This window comes from Anoplopoma fimbria, chromosome 12 (assembly GCF_027596085.1).
Source record: "Anoplopoma fimbria isolate UVic2021 breed Golden Eagle Sablefish chromosome 12, Afim_UVic_2022, whole genome shotgun sequence".
In the NCBI taxonomy this organism is placed as follows: Eukaryota; Metazoa; Chordata; class Actinopteri; order Perciformes; family Anoplopomatidae; genus Anoplopoma; species Anoplopoma fimbria.
The window spans coordinates 11124238-11139548 of NC_072460.1; the positions used below are offsets into that span (position 1 = coordinate 11124238).

The 15311-nt window shown below is 41.0% G+C and overlaps 1 protein-coding gene across 1 annotated transcript in view; it reads right to left on the reverse strand.

Annotated features, from left to right (window-relative positions):
• clstn1 (calsyntenin 1) overlaps positions 1-15311 on the reverse strand; it is a 33048-nt gene that overhangs the window by 4190 nt on the left and 13547 nt on the right. Inside the window, exons 2-15 of the mRNA XM_054608662.1 lie at positions 15112-15234; positions 12849-12878; positions 11109-11304; positions 10128-10336; positions 9152-9301; positions 8683-8868; positions 8312-8560; positions 5976-6097; positions 5661-5823; positions 5225-5275; positions 4081-4238; positions 3492-3640; positions 1771-2015; positions 2-172 (exon numbers count right to left, since the gene is read on the reverse strand). Of these exons, the coding sequence (XP_054464637.1) occupies positions 2-172; positions 1771-2015; positions 3492-3640; positions 4081-4238; positions 5225-5275; positions 5661-5823; positions 5976-6097; positions 8312-8560; positions 8683-8868; positions 9152-9301; positions 10128-10336; positions 11109-11304; positions 12849-12878; positions 15112-15234 (2202 nt within the window). The remainder of the gene's footprint in view (position 1; positions 173-1770; positions 2016-3491; positions 3641-4080; positions 4239-5224; positions 5276-5660; positions 5824-5975; positions 6098-8311; positions 8561-8682; positions 8869-9151; positions 9302-10127; positions 10337-11108; positions 11305-12848; positions 12879-15111; positions 15235-15311) is intronic.

A 15311-nucleotide genomic window follows, 5' to 3' on the forward strand; every position in this document is an offset into this window, starting at 1 on the left:
CCGGTGATGACGAGGCCCAGGTTAGAGGAACTCATCTCCAGGCCATGCTGCTGCAGCTGGGGCATGTCCACCTCCAGGCCCTCGTGCTCCCCGTCCAGCTCGTCTCCCACCACACTCACTTCACACGTGTCCAGGTTGTGCATGATCTCTTCTGACACCACTGTCTCTTGGACTGAAAGAGCAATGGAGAGAAAATACTAGGGCTTAGGATCGTCCATCAGGGCCTGTAATGTAAGTTTGTTCTCCACATATTTAGCATTGCACTCCTATTACATGTCGGACTAATGATGGGCAATTTAAATAACACATGGATCAATGCTGCAGAACCAGAGATGCTGTCTTATTTATTCCATACATTCTTCTTACGAATCAGAAACTGCCAACTACATTACCCAGAATGCAATTAAACCACTGACAGTTGGGTCAGAGATTCTGACATTCCAATGCTAGTAGCAGCTTATGTAGTGTTGAGTCGCTAGCCTCCAGCAGAGATGAGGAGCAAACGACAGAGGTCTGGTGAGATATATTCTTTCTAACTCAACATCTTCAGACTTAATGTTAAAAATTGTTGGATTTACCCTCTGACCCAGCTAACACTTGAAATGTATACAAGAGGAGAACATTTTTTTTTTCCTATATCAAACAATCAATCAATTAAAACATGATCCTGCTTATTTGAAATTACCAGTTCATAAAAAACTAACACTAGTTAATTCTTCTTAACTCTGTTATTTTAAAAAGCCATTCGTGGTGAAAGGGTGAGGGTTAGAAAGGGGAGGATGAAGAACTGAATCTAGATGATAACACAAGGGCCACCACAGCTTGATCATTAGGAATAATCAGCAATAGTACAGCCCAACTTGAGCTGCTGCAACTAACATTATCAATACAACAGGTAGGCTAGATAGCTGCCCATGAACTACTGCAGGTTGACCACAGTGTAGTGAACAGCAAATTTGTTTCATGTTGAGTGTTTAAAAAGCAGTGTGGTGCTACTTTGTCAACAACAGACTGTGTAAAAAAGTGCATGTTTTATTTGTTTATTTATACTATTAATTTAACTGTAATTAATGGACCAGCTGGGGCGGCGTGTCTTCTCCATTTTGCTTGTAAAACAGATTAATATTCCATGCACAAATTTGCACCTTTTGACTCAGTGGAAGGTGCAATTAGTTGATTCTTAGTCATCTGCTGTGACATCTTGTTTGTTGGTTGTGGAGGGTGGGGCAGGGTAATGTAGGTAATAGCTACAGATCTCTGTAAGCCCTTTTGTCCCATATGGCCCGTTGTTCACCACAGGACACTGTATCCCCCTGTATCTGTGTCAGGTCCATTGTCTCTACACGTCTTAGCCCATGCACGCGACAGCTCATACAACAGATGGCTGGCTGGTCACTGCCCCTCCCAGAAAGTAGTAAACAACTTATCTCCCTCCCTTGCTCTCTGCCTGTGTCCAATCCCTTCGGCCTCCAGGCACAATATCTCACAATCACCTGCTACTGTATATCTACTCCGCTATCAACAGTACGTTCACATTCAGTGTCAAAGGCCATTCAAACCAAGGCCACGGATAGAGTATCACTGTGTATTGTACTGCCTCAGAGGGCACAAGACTAACATTACACATGTGGTAGTTCTGAAGTAGAAAATCTATGTATATAACTTAGAAGATGAACCAATCAATCCCCTGAAAATGGGTTAGCTATATATACAAATTCCCTATAACATTATCCGGGGGTATCGTAGGTGACATATGAGCATTTCTCTCACCTGTAGGGTCATCATCAGCTCCCTCTGCTGCTTCGGACTCAGTGTCGGCCTCCACTTCGCGGGTGATGGTGCTCACAATGCGTAGTTCGGGGAACAGCGTCACACCTTCCTGGCTCTCGAATTCGGCAGCGCTGCGGGCAAAGTGGTCGATGCCACTCAGGCTGATCTTGGGCTCCTCAGGCTGCAGCACCATCACATAACCTTCGGCATCTGGCACTGTGACGCAGGACTCCTCGTTGAAACATCTAGGGGGAAGATTTAAGTTTGAATACCTGAGAACCTGGATGTTTTATCATAGTTTGATCAAGTTGCCAGTTCTCTCTCTGCTATTTAAGACAAAAGGGGTCTTTTGATTGTACCCTGCTTCCATAATGTAATGTTTATCCAGTCCAGGCAAGGTGATGGGTAAAAGAGAAAACACTGAAATGGACAGTTACGCAAGCAAAGTCAAGCCACCAGGGACCAGCATAAAAGTCTGTGTGCATTCAAGACTGTTTATATACTCAAAGACAGGAATATGCATACGCATTATTTTTGTCAGATTTATAATTCCACACTGACGCCTGCCTCTGCTTTATGAATTTCAATATTTGTGGAACTGGGTGCACGTGCAAAAGCCTAATTTCCACACCCCCAGTTAGCCATAAATGATTGTAGTAACGCCCTTTAACATCCGTTTGCACATTGATACCTGTGCCAGCCCCACCACAATGTGGACCTGTCGATGAGAATTTTGGCAAAGAAAGTTCAGCATCTGTGTCGCATTGTCGAGGTTCTCCAGCGGTAACAGAGCAGCTGTCATTATTCACCGCGGTGGCTATTTCATTTTTGTAACTATCATTGTGGTAAATTCTCAATCATCAATATAATTAAAGGTCAGAGGGGTGATCAATGATTCATTCATAGCGCTCATATTAAAACAGACTTAAGAAACTGCTTCACAATTCAGGATAAAGTTGAACAATAATAAGGGAGATGATGTGAAGTAGCAATTTTTTAAACTCTATTCAGGAGTGATGTGCTCCAACTGTTGGGATGTGTAGTAAGTACTAAAAAATACTATGATCTTTTCTAGGATGGAAAAACACATGAACATATTCTTAGTTTTGTATACGTAATGGTGTGGAGAAAAAGCTTACTTACTTTTAAGGTAAAAATTGGTCATTTTCATTTCACTGTGAATATATCTCCACGTAAAAATTGCTTATTTCCTCTATATTTATTTATATAATTGCTCAGTCCAACCAATTAAACTCAGTGCTGATGCAAATGTGTGCATATGCTAATTAGAAGCAATGTTTAACTGCAACACTAACTGGAACTGATCTTCAAGTAGACTCAGCAGAAACCTTAAGACTTAATACTTTCTTTTCATACATCCTCTGTAAATGTAATGCTGTTTTGTTATCTACATTTCAGCCCTGAATACATAATTGTTATCAAAAAAATCATCATCAAACAGAACTGGCAAACACGATGCAGACTTTTACAGCTCGTCATACATTTTATGTTTAACCTCTTTGTTATGGAAATAAGGAAAAACTTTTGACTTCTATATTTCCTCATGAAACCATCCGTACATTTTAAGCAGACAGACCGTCCCTCTCTGATTGTCTATAAGGCAGAAAGAACCGGTTTCCTTAAACGTCTGGATGCTGGTGCTACAGACGAGGTGACACGAGATAATCACTGGTGAAGGGTTTTTGGTTTCTGCTACTTACTTGACGGTGGTGGAGATGCGAAGGTGCCTGATGCCAGGGGTCGGGAACTGGCGGGAGTTCAAGTAGGAGATGTGCTGCATGACTTTGTCAAAGGCATCAATGTCGTCGCCCTCCACGGTCAGAGAGGACTGGTTGGGGTTGAACTCAACCTGAGAGAAGAAATCAAGGTGACGGACTGTGTGATTTGAGGCAAGATAGTCTAAGGCCATGCTTACACCCAAAACTGTGTTAGTGTGTGCTCTCAAGCTGACACTAAGCAAATAATTAAAACACGTGACAAGCTAGTTTAATTATTCTAACATGTGTCACAAAAGCACTGTCCAGGTTCCTCACAGTCCAGGGGATCCTGTAAATAGTAACCTTATAGCTGAAATGGTACATTTCTGGTTACACATTTAATTCACATATTTTTTTCTTTCAGTGTTAGCAGTGTTTTCAAACCTTGCAGTAGGGAGTCACTATTTTGGATAACAAGCCTAAAAGGTTTGCAACACCTGAGCTGGACCATTTTCTTGATGCAAACATATACTTCGTCCAGCCTGACTGAGGCTGAGTTTGTTATGCGTCTCTAAAACCCTTCTCTCCTCACCTTGACAGCAGAAGCAACCTCCTCGGGCAGCTGCACGTCTAGTCCTTCCTTGCAGGTGTACAAACAGTCGATCACCTTCTTGTTCTCCAGTTTGCCAGAGCGGATCATCAGCCCCGCCAGGTTCCCCCGGAAAAACTGAGCCATTCTAGCATTTCCACCTGGGTACATCAGGATAGCGAAGAGGAGAAGAAAACAGTAACAAACACAAAGTCGTAGTTACTCAAGTGTACATTCCACAGACTTCATTCAAGCATGCTGTCTCAATGTGCAAAGCTGGTGTGAATGGCGTTCATGCAAGTTAGTATGTGTGCCCTCACAAGGCCTGAGGCCCAGTGAGGGAGACAGGAGAATGATGGATGAGCGTATACACGCCTTATGCATGCAACATCTGCATTAAGAGGGTGAACCACTGCCTTACCACTGAAAAAAATGCGTCCCTTTTGTTCATCTTATTTTAAATTAATAATATGAGCACTGCAAAATTTTAAAATACACAAAAAAGGTGAGCCTTGAAATGTTAATACTACTGTGTATTTCAGTATTTCAGTGAGGTGCATCATTCCTGCCAAATGAGAGGTGAAACAACTGCTGTGTCTTCCCCCTAAACCGTTATGAGTATAAGTCTGCACCACTGCAGAGTCAGAGACAAATCTGGACCCTTCCACGTCTCAAGGTCACACTGTCATCCAGTGATGTGTGTGTGTGTGCTGCTGAATCCCTGTTATCTGATATGGAGGAGTTCTTTTTTTTTTTTTTTTTTTTGACCCAAAGGTCAAGTTCTGAAAGGAGAGCCTGCAGGACCAATAATGCTGCAGCCAGGTCAGATTTTTGTGCTCATTATATGTCTATTTCTGCTCAGCTGTATCAGACAGTCGTGAAAAACTGGCTGCTGCAGTGAGAAGAGCGTATAAATAGAGAATGATGAAAACAAAACCGAAAAAATTATGCAGGCAGCATAAAAATATATTTTTAAAAATCACATTCATCCATTCCGCATCATGCTCCAAACACTTATGAAAAAACAAATCTTTCTGCATCTACAATGTGTAAGAATCATTCGGAATGGTATGACGATGCAGTTAGCTTGGTGGGACATTGTGGACACATGGACATATTTGAGGAGTAAGGGAAAGATTTGAGCAACCTGAGGCGGGCTCAGAGACTGACTCAGTGTCATTGTCATGTCCTGAGTTGTCTGTAAAGGACAGAAACAAGAGAGCAAGGAGAGACAGGGAGGAAGGTTGAGGATCTGTAGTAGAGATTCAGATGCTAAATAGGTAGGCCAGGATGCATCATTTAAGAATATAACAAAGAGTTAATAAAATAACATGCATTCTGCAAATTTACAAAGACTCTAATCAACAAATACATCATATATCATAATATAATAACAGATTATCAGGTTGCATTCAAGAATCTTTTAGCCACCAGAAATAGAAAAAAAGTTACAGAAACCATATGTAAAAGAGATTCACGGCTTTCTTTACAATGTCTTTGCGCTTCAGACTTGATATGAATATAAGTGTATATTAATGTATTCTGACACAGCATTCCTCTAAAAAATGAATCGAACAGTTTACCTTGCCAGCAGGCACCAATGGTGAGCTGGCTCTCGATCTTGGAGGAGTGCAGTGGGTAGTCCTCTGTAACCAGGAAGGGCTCAAATGTAGTGCCATCCACAAACAGAGACACAGTGGGGAGCTCCACATTCAGCACATAGTGATGCCACTCTTTGTCACACGCCTGTGAAGAACACAACAGAGGGAATGTAAAAGCTGAACTGTTGGGACCGTGAAAGTTACATAATGCTTTGTACATGACTTTTTTCTGGGTTAATTATCATGTTGTTGAAGCTAAACCTTTAAAAACAAAGTTTGGTGTTAGGAGCAGCTGACCTGGTCGAGTTTCCAGTGAAACTCGGCTGGTTTGTAGTTCTCTGCCTCTGATGGATCCTGGCGCAGGAGGAGGATCAGCCTGCAGTTGTGGACGTACAGCGAGTAGTGGTGTCTGTTCATCTCTGCAGTGGAGAATATGAGAGGGGAGGTTAAGACATGAAACTTTAGCTCATTTTAAACAGCCAAACACAAGACTGAAAAGAAGACATTTACTAGTATTAGTATTTTATAAACTCAGCAGCTGCATCTCTTATAGAGGCCATGGGAAGCAAGAAAGCAACTACAATCAGTAACAAAAAAAACCTTGTTTAGCCTGCGGTATTACTGTGTTATATTTACTGATGACTAACAAAAAAGAGGACACTGTGTTACTTGTAAACAATGAAGGTTGCAAGCAGAAGTCTGTTGCTATGTGCCTATTTTGGATTTTGGATATTATCAGCCCATGACAATTTCGTAACATACAAACATCACAGTGGTAGAAAAGATCACTTTGAAACCAGTTCTACAACCAGTTCCTATTGACAAATGTACTATTTTCTACACTGGAAGTGCAACCATAGATCATTTTCTTGGCGGAAGCTGTCCAAAACAATAGAAATCAAAAAGTCAGGATCACCTGTACATATAATCTTTGTACTAAACAGCTACTGGCTGTTAAGCCTTAAACAGATTAAAACATTTATAATACTTTTCTCAATATATATAGGCTTCGTCTATTACAATATCTAACCAATCATCTAACCATCTGTCATATGATGTCAAACGGTAAAGTTAGAGAGCATCAGGTTACACTGCAGGTCTATGTAATTAAAACATTAACGGACCTGAAAAGCTGCATCATCCTCTCATTTGATTAAGATAATCACATCAACAGCATGCCAGCCTTTTAGGAAGTAACATATCATGTTTCAGAAATAGGATACTGGACTCTGGCCTGATTGTAATTTAAAATCACAGTGTATTAATATCCATACTAAGGGACAGTCATGAGTCAACTCACATCCCGGCCTTGGGTGAAACGTAACACATTGCTAAAGCAGAATAAGTGTTCCATTATAAGACATCTAATCAATTGCTCAATTTACAGCAAGTCAATTCAATTTCCACTTTGAAAAATTAATTACATTTTTTTTATATATAACCATTTACTTGACCCAACAGTTCAAATAAAGATTTGTCTGCTTGCTACTGTGGGTTATATAAGTAGCAAGCTGACGTATGGTGTGCATTTAACTGAACAATCAATTACGCAAAAAAATAACAGACGGACTGATTTGATGGTTAACATAATTGTTTCACAGCATTTGTGGTCACATTGGGGGTCTAAAATCTAATGTCCATGCTTCACAGGTTTAGTGTTCAAAATGCAGTTTCAGTATAAATAACTTAAGGCTCAAATGTAGAAGAGCTGAATGTGAGACATTAATGTTTCTGTGAAACAGATGCCGTGCTGAATGGAGGTCATGAATGGTGCTGAGATCTCGGGATGGGAGCTTCCTGTCCGGGGCACAGCCGTTCTGATGTAATCCTTCTTATATAAGCAGTCGAACAAAAGCTGATGAACTGCCTCTCACTGACCATGGCAGAGACTTTACAGTCAATAAGATCAAGAAGACCACACGCAAAATGTACATTACATTACATTACATTACAGTCATTTAGCAGACGCTTTTATCCAAAGCGACTTACAGGAAGTCTACTTACAGCTACTGACAGAAATGGAAAGGCCAGCGCAGACTCTCTGAGAAACGCAGGTTTTAACAGTAGATACCAGATATTTTCCAGACAATTGTTAGATAACTGAGTGCATGTCAGGTGTTAACAATGGTTAATACTTGTATGGTACAAGTTTTCATATTGTTTGGGGCTGATTTAACGTGTTTCTGCCATTAATGTCAAATGGTCCAATCAGTTTTTGACTGTATAAATAACAGGTAACGTCACATATAAGTTCAGGGTTTGACTTGACAAAACAATGTAAGTTAATTGTTTCTGAACTGTACAGGCCTTTTGTTTACAAGATTTGTACAAATATTACTCAGGTAAACAACCCTTGAACAACACCAGAAACATGAAAATGAACTAAAATATCTTGAGTTGTGTGCTTGTCATGCAGCGGTAGTCTTTGCATTAGAAGACCTGACAATCGAAACAGGAGTGAGTCACGTTCATATCTGTATTATGGTGGGTTGTTTTCTATTTGGATCACAAATTATGCCATTAATTATGTATATTATTTTGTCCTTTTTTTAGCAGTTGACAACCTGCAAACTGATATCAGCTCATTAAACATCAAACTAAGAGTCGAACTGGAGATTCTCCAGGTGCACTACCTGTCTTGTCAGAGTTGCAGAGAATGGTCTCCTTCTCATGGGCCCCGGGGCCATGTCTCATCCACACAGAGAGGGTGAAGGGCTCCTTCAGGCTGGTGCTCACCATGCCTTCTGGGACCCTGATGGCCTGGGTGCCATTGAACTCAAACACCTGGTCGCTGTCATGCCCGTTATCAGTGGGCAGCCCTACAGTCCAGTTTGCGGAGCTGCTGGGTGCAGGCAGAAGCTCCACGGTGCCGGTGCTGGCTCCTAGAAAACAATCAAAGAGTGCAAAAGGCAATTATTTAGCGCACTTGGATTGCCTAAAAAAATATTTTTATTCCAATGATACACTACTGTCAATAACCATTTCCAGTGGAGCACCTACTTACCGCACAGCTTGTGCAGAGACTTCTCAGAGTAGGTATCACGGTCGCAGCCCTTGCCAATGTGGTTGGTTTCCAGGTCAATGTTGGCACGGATGGACGTGATTGGCTCATCGCAGGTCTCCAAGTGCATGCTGGGGAAAAGAGCCAGGCTCCCTGTGCCAGGCTCGTATTCAATCCTCTTGTTGAAGCCTGAAAGACAAAGCCAGAGGTAGGGTATAATGAAAAGATGTCCTTCAGCACAGCACCGATAACATGTGAGCAGTCAATACCGAGGCTGTCAATAGCAATTACTCTTCAACAAGTACTTCAGTTCTTTCACAACACAACACAGTAAAAGCCTTTGCAGCTTAAATATCCCATTTTGACAATGGCAGCCTGTGTGGACTCTGGATTGGTGGATCGCTTTTGTTCAACACAGAGACATACTTAAACAGTGATGGTCGGTACAGCGAGTAGAGGAGAGCTTTAATACCTTGCCAGCTGGGTTTGCAGGTGGGCTTGACGCTTATCTTGACCAAAACGTCCTCGGAGGCTCGGTTCTTTCCACAGTCGTAGGCTGTCACAGTCAGTTTGTACATGCGCTCCTTGCCGTAGCTCAGTTTCTCTGTGTTTTTGATGAAGCCTGAGTGAAGAAGGAAAAAGGAGAGTGTGCCAGGGACGCTCTTTGTTTAATTTCAAAGCAGCAGCTGTGCTAGGAAATTTATTTAAAAAAAGAGCTAATAAGCAGCACACCAAAACCCTGCACACTATTTTTCAAGATTTTTGAAAGCTGCAAAATAGACATCTTTGCTAAAAGGCCCAGAAGTGATTCACTGTCAAGCTAAACTAAAAGCATAATACACTAATTGACATCTCTCGAGGAGCACATCGTAATATTTTGACTTGCATCTTTTTCCTCAAGCTGCTATGTTGAGAGTTCATTACCAAGCTAATGTGTAGCCTAATAAGCATGCAAGTGATTCAAATAAAGTGAAGGAATTTATTTGACTAAGATCCGATCTCATCACGGGTTCTTTTTTTCCCACCTCATGCACTAATTAGCTGTCAGGGTTGAGCTACTTCCCCAACATCACTCATCTTCACACTGTTTGTTCTCCTCCTATTATCACCTGTCTGTATTTCCTTTTTATCAACGCCGGGCGTCACATCAGCTGAGCCTTGATATCTGATGTCTTTTTTCCTGGATCTTTAATTTTGTTTTACAAGACACAAAGATCAATATCCCTATAGTCCCACATGAATGTCCAACTCTGGTGGCATTTCAGGGAGACCAACATCGTTTCACAAGGCAAGAAGCTGCCTTGAATTCTAAATGACAGTCTTGCGTTTACACGGAACAATGTGGTGTGTGTGCGTCATAGAAATTGTGGCATTTTGGCATGCACTGCTGCTTTTCCCTAACATGTGTTGCCCCTGACAACACAAGGTTGCTAGTTGTAGGTTCTTACCATCTTTGTCGACGGTGAAGGGCACATCAGGAGTGATGATCTCGTAGTTGCAGATTTGGCTGAACTGGAAAGAGCAGTCAGCATCAACTGCCTCCACCTTCAGGATGCTGTCGTACTTCTTTCCCTCGATAACGGTGGCTTTGTAGGACTTCTCCTTGAACACTGGTGAATACTCATTGATGTCATTTACCTGGATGTGGACAGTGGCCCTGAAAGAGACATGCTTGAGTTAGGACTGTCAGGTGGGGATGTTCAAGACTGACTTACTTAAAATGTAACCAAAGAAAAATATTCTATTGTCACACTTCATGATGATGAGTTCTGGTCCATTTATCTTCACATTGACTTATTAATATCAGTAGCAAAAGAGGAATTAACATGTCATATGGACTGACAGGTTACTCATTCATTTAATACATTTTGGCGATTGTTATCCTGCTTCATCAGTGCTTCATGGACACACCTGGAGAAATCAAATTTTGGTGACTGACAGCAAGTTGTCATACATTTCTTACAAATAAATAATTGACTATAAGTTTTCTTAGTCCAGACTTCAACTAGATCTGATTAGAGCAGTAACTAGCTGACTGCTGATTCACTTGCTGATTTCTGATGTGCATTCACTTAAGCATATTTACCAAAAGATCTCAATCAGCAGAAGGGTTTCATTAAAGTCAAGCTTTTCAATTTAAGGTAAAAATCACAACTTAACTATTGTTGATGTGAAAGCAGAGTTGATATGAACCACACCAAAGGGTAAGGTGTGAAAGCACCCTTAATGAATCCCCAATAATATGAGAGAGCAGGTTTTCATTTTATGTTTCAATCTGTATTTATTTTGTAATCATTTTCTGTGACCTGAATATATAAATGCTAAACCATATATTTTTAATAGAACTGACTGCACTCTGATTGAACAGTCAAACTAAACAGAATCTGGTTAAGGAGACAGGACGACCCGAGGTTTAAAGGTTGACTCACTTGTGGGATTTCTTCATGTTGGCGCCATCGGGACCCTCTCCGCAGTCGTAGGCTTGGATGGTGAAGGTGTGCTCCTTCTGCAGCTCGCAGTCCAGCTTGTCCTTGGCTCGGATGACCCCCTCGCCAGTGGACTTGTCCAGGACCACTGCCTCGAAGGGGACATTCTGCCCGTGGATCCGGAAACCGCAAATCTCACCTGAACACGTCAAGAGCCAAAAGAGATTTTGCTCACAATAACTGACGTCAGGTGTAGGGTATTATTGCTCAAATGAAAAATTATGTTAACAATGAAACCATAAATTCACGCAAAAAAGAAAAGAAAAAAAGATCAGCCACAGATTTTGGGTGCCAGGGAGTTGTAGATTGGGATGGGTGGTGTCTGTGGAGGAAGCCCAAAAGCACTGTCATATGGGTGAGTACTTGGGTGGGAGTTGGGAGAGGGTGTGGGACGTTTAGTATCATAGAAGACGGAGTGTCTTTTCCAAGCCACTTGAAAACATTGCATCCAGTCATGCAGGCAGAAACCGAAAAAGATATGGACAGGCATTTCACAGGGGTACTTAGGATATTAGAAATCAAATTCATAAAACCAAGCCCAAAATGTAGGTACAAAGAAAACAGCATTTGAAGCGAAGATCATTTACCTTTATAATGAATAAAAAATACAGCCTATTTGTATGATAGAAACCATTATTTACATAATAAAAAAACTCAAAAAAACAAAATTAAGATTTGTAAAATAGCACTGTAACAAGCACCAATTCAGTCGTTAAAACCCGAAAAGGTCTGTGAAAGAAAAAGCCAACACGACCAAAATACTTTTTTCTTAACCAAAGAAAGTCTTTTCGCCCTCTCACCCAAAACTACTGCAAAATGAATCAAATAATATGAAATCATAGAACAACTGAATGGCTTCTTTAACACTACTCTTATTCAAACAAAAAGTACTGGATGAGAACTGGGGTTAGAAATATCAACTTGCTTGACATCCACATCAAATGACAACTGCAGCCATGCTAATGGTAGATTAGTGGTGGAGAATTAACTCAAGAGATCCACTGAGGCAGAGATGCAACAACAGAAACTTTGTAGCAGAGAGAGTTTGCATTAGTTAACAATCTCAGCAGCTTTCAGATGAAGACTTTAATGTAAGAAAAGTCCACAGGAGTCACTGTACCTGCATAGATCTGATAGGTCACAGAGAGGCACCACAACAATGGATGATGCCTTTTAAGACATGTTCAGAGCTATTATCCTCTGTAAATACCAATTATGGTGTCAATTTCTGCTCAAATGTGTGTTTAGAGGTTGTGAAAACCTCTTGTGTCCTTTCAGATTTTACTTAATTATTAAATGTGTCAAAAATTGGCTTTACCATCCATATTTTTTTAATTGAATGGATTGAACTGGACGAAATGGCAGTAAAGTGACTGAAAACTCCTGTTTTAAAGCAGCTTTCTGTTTCCTGGTGACAGCTGAAAAACTGTTAGGGTCTGCAAACTGCAATGGATGTCTCATGCACAGATATTTCTAAGTAAAGTCAGCCCCACATCACACTTTTCATCCAGCTGTTGGAAGTCCAAAAAATTGAGGGTGAGAAAAACATAAAATCGAGAAAACCAAATGGGTAGATTACAGAGCATGGCGGGAGTTTCTGTGTAAAAGTGTGGATGCTGTTTTTGCGTTAGTGGGTTAATAGTAAAAACTAAGCACAAGGCAGAAGAAAGAGCCCAAGATCACCTTCTTCGGTGAGGGTCACCTCAAAACTCTCTACAAGGAAGGGAGAGAAGATAAACCCAGATCAGTTAAAAGAAAAGTTAGAATCTCAGAGAAAACAGACAGGAAAAGAAGACAGGAACGACGCATACTCTACGCAATGAGTTACAAAATCACCAACAGAATATTTATTAAGCTTCTCACAATTACAATTTCTTCTGCCAGTTGAAAGAAAGAAGGGATTAAAACATTTATGAAAAGCCGGTTGTGAAAGTTTTTGCAATTTTATTCAAGGCTCAGCAATTCTTTTTTAGAAGAAACAAGTGAAAAGTGACAGAACATCCAAGTACAAGCAACAGAAATATCAGTTTTTATTCTCAGCTTGTTTTCTTGGATTCTGGAGCATCTGTCCTTCAACAAGTTCATCTCACTTCTCAAAAGACTGCACATTTTTCATTTTGGAAAACTAGTGGATGGATTGCTTAAGTCATTCTGATAATAATTAAAAATGCTTTACTTTATAGTACAATCTCCCAAATGATGATGTGTATTAAGTCCTTTTCTGCCTAGCGGTTTGTTTTAAAGCCCTGTCAGGGCCTCTAGTGGGTTGGACCGGGTCATTTAGTTTTCACCTAGTAGACAATTAGAAATGGATTTCACATAAAAAAAACTGCTGTTCAGGGCCAGTCATGCAGTGGGAGTTGTGGGCCTCCGTGTTAAGCACGGCTCTAATGACCGGCTCACACCAGGGCTTCAGGAATTCCAGGGCTTCTCACCGGTCACACAGGCCCCTCGGCTCGGCTCTGGTCGGCCATCACAGTGATTATTACGCACTGACTCTACAGGATTGACCTGCAGTGGTCATTTAACCGCTGGCACTAAATACATACAGTGAATTATAATATGAGAATGTTTCCTGGCCGATAGATCAATATGTTGTATATTCACTGGCATCAACTCACAGGAACTGAATGAAATAACCCAGATCTGGTAGGAATACGCTCCCTACTTTGTGTTCCTGGCTTGTTTTTTGAGCCCAGTCATTCATGAACACAAAGCTCATTTTTTAAGTTATTGTAGATCCTCATTCATGCTGAATATTCACATGTTCACATTAACCTGACATGAGAGCATGTGATTGGGCTTCTTTAGCCTTTGGGCAGCTATACAGTGAACCTTGTTCGTTGGCACAGATGGACCTACTAGAAGGAGGCTGGCACGACAGAACTGGTCACCCCTGCTGACACGTGAAGCCAGACTGCTTGCTCTGTCTTAAGAGCGCTAGTTCACAGGGACACGAGGTCCATTTGCAGAGCCCCGCTTATCGAAAAAAACAGCCTTAGCTGAAAGAAATGGGAGCACCAAGCTCTGTATTCAACGCTAATTTGCTGTGAAAGGAGACAGGCATCATGCAGAGAATGGGCAAACTATCCAACTCCCTGCCCCTCGGAAACTGCTGAAGCTGTCCACCTTAAAAACTGTGTACTGCCTGCCAGGCCGATCAGCTCTTTAGAACAATCAGATTTCACAACATTGTGAAGGATATTACGTGTGGAATCTCCTCTGTTAGGCAAGTGGACGTTAAAGACTTACTTGCCAAATCGGAGCAGTAATCTGTGATAATTTTAAATTGGTCATATCAAGTGAAGTGAGAGCGCGAATGTGAAGAGACTCGCAGACAAAAGATCACACAGCTCATGTGATGTGAAATGGTGGAAAATCATTTCCAGTTCCGTGGTGCTTTGGATCTTTGCCAGAGTCAATCCTGGTGTGATTAAAAACCTGAGAGCGAATGCTGCCTTGGTACATAAAGCACACTAAACTGTGCTGAAAAAACATGAAAGTATGAGACTATTTTTGATCTGAATATCAAAAGGGCTCTGGAGGATATGGTAGCCAGCTGTATGTCAGGCACCTCATAAAAATACCATAGTCCTCTACCAGATGTGCATTTAATGATTATTCAACAATAAGCAAAGTTATTCTCTCATTCACCACTGAGTTAACATCTCAAATCTAAATTATATAATCACAGAAAGAATGAAATTAAGGCAAGATTTGGGGTTGCACTTCCATGATATGAAGCTATGCTGGTAAAATAAACCAATTAAAACATGTAAAGTGAAGCTTTTTTGTAACATGTAACATAATCTCAAAGCTTTAATGGTACAGAGCAATTAGTATGCTTTTTCTTTTTCATTAATTTCATAATGAATTATTCCAGGTGAAGTGAAGCTGAGGGGGTAAAGGAGCAGCAGCAGCATTATCATTAAACCTCCTCTCTCACCTGCGTAGCGTAGAGGAGCATCCTTGTCCAGTGCAATTAGAGGAGGGTCCAGAAGTACTTTGTCATCGTTTTCCGTTACGATCCCGTGGTATGTCGTCTCGATCCATGGTTTGTGCTTATTGACTGAGAAACAGAGAGAGGAAAAGTCAGTGTCTTTTAAAAAAATGACATCTTTTCTGTATTTTTCACAATCAGATTTC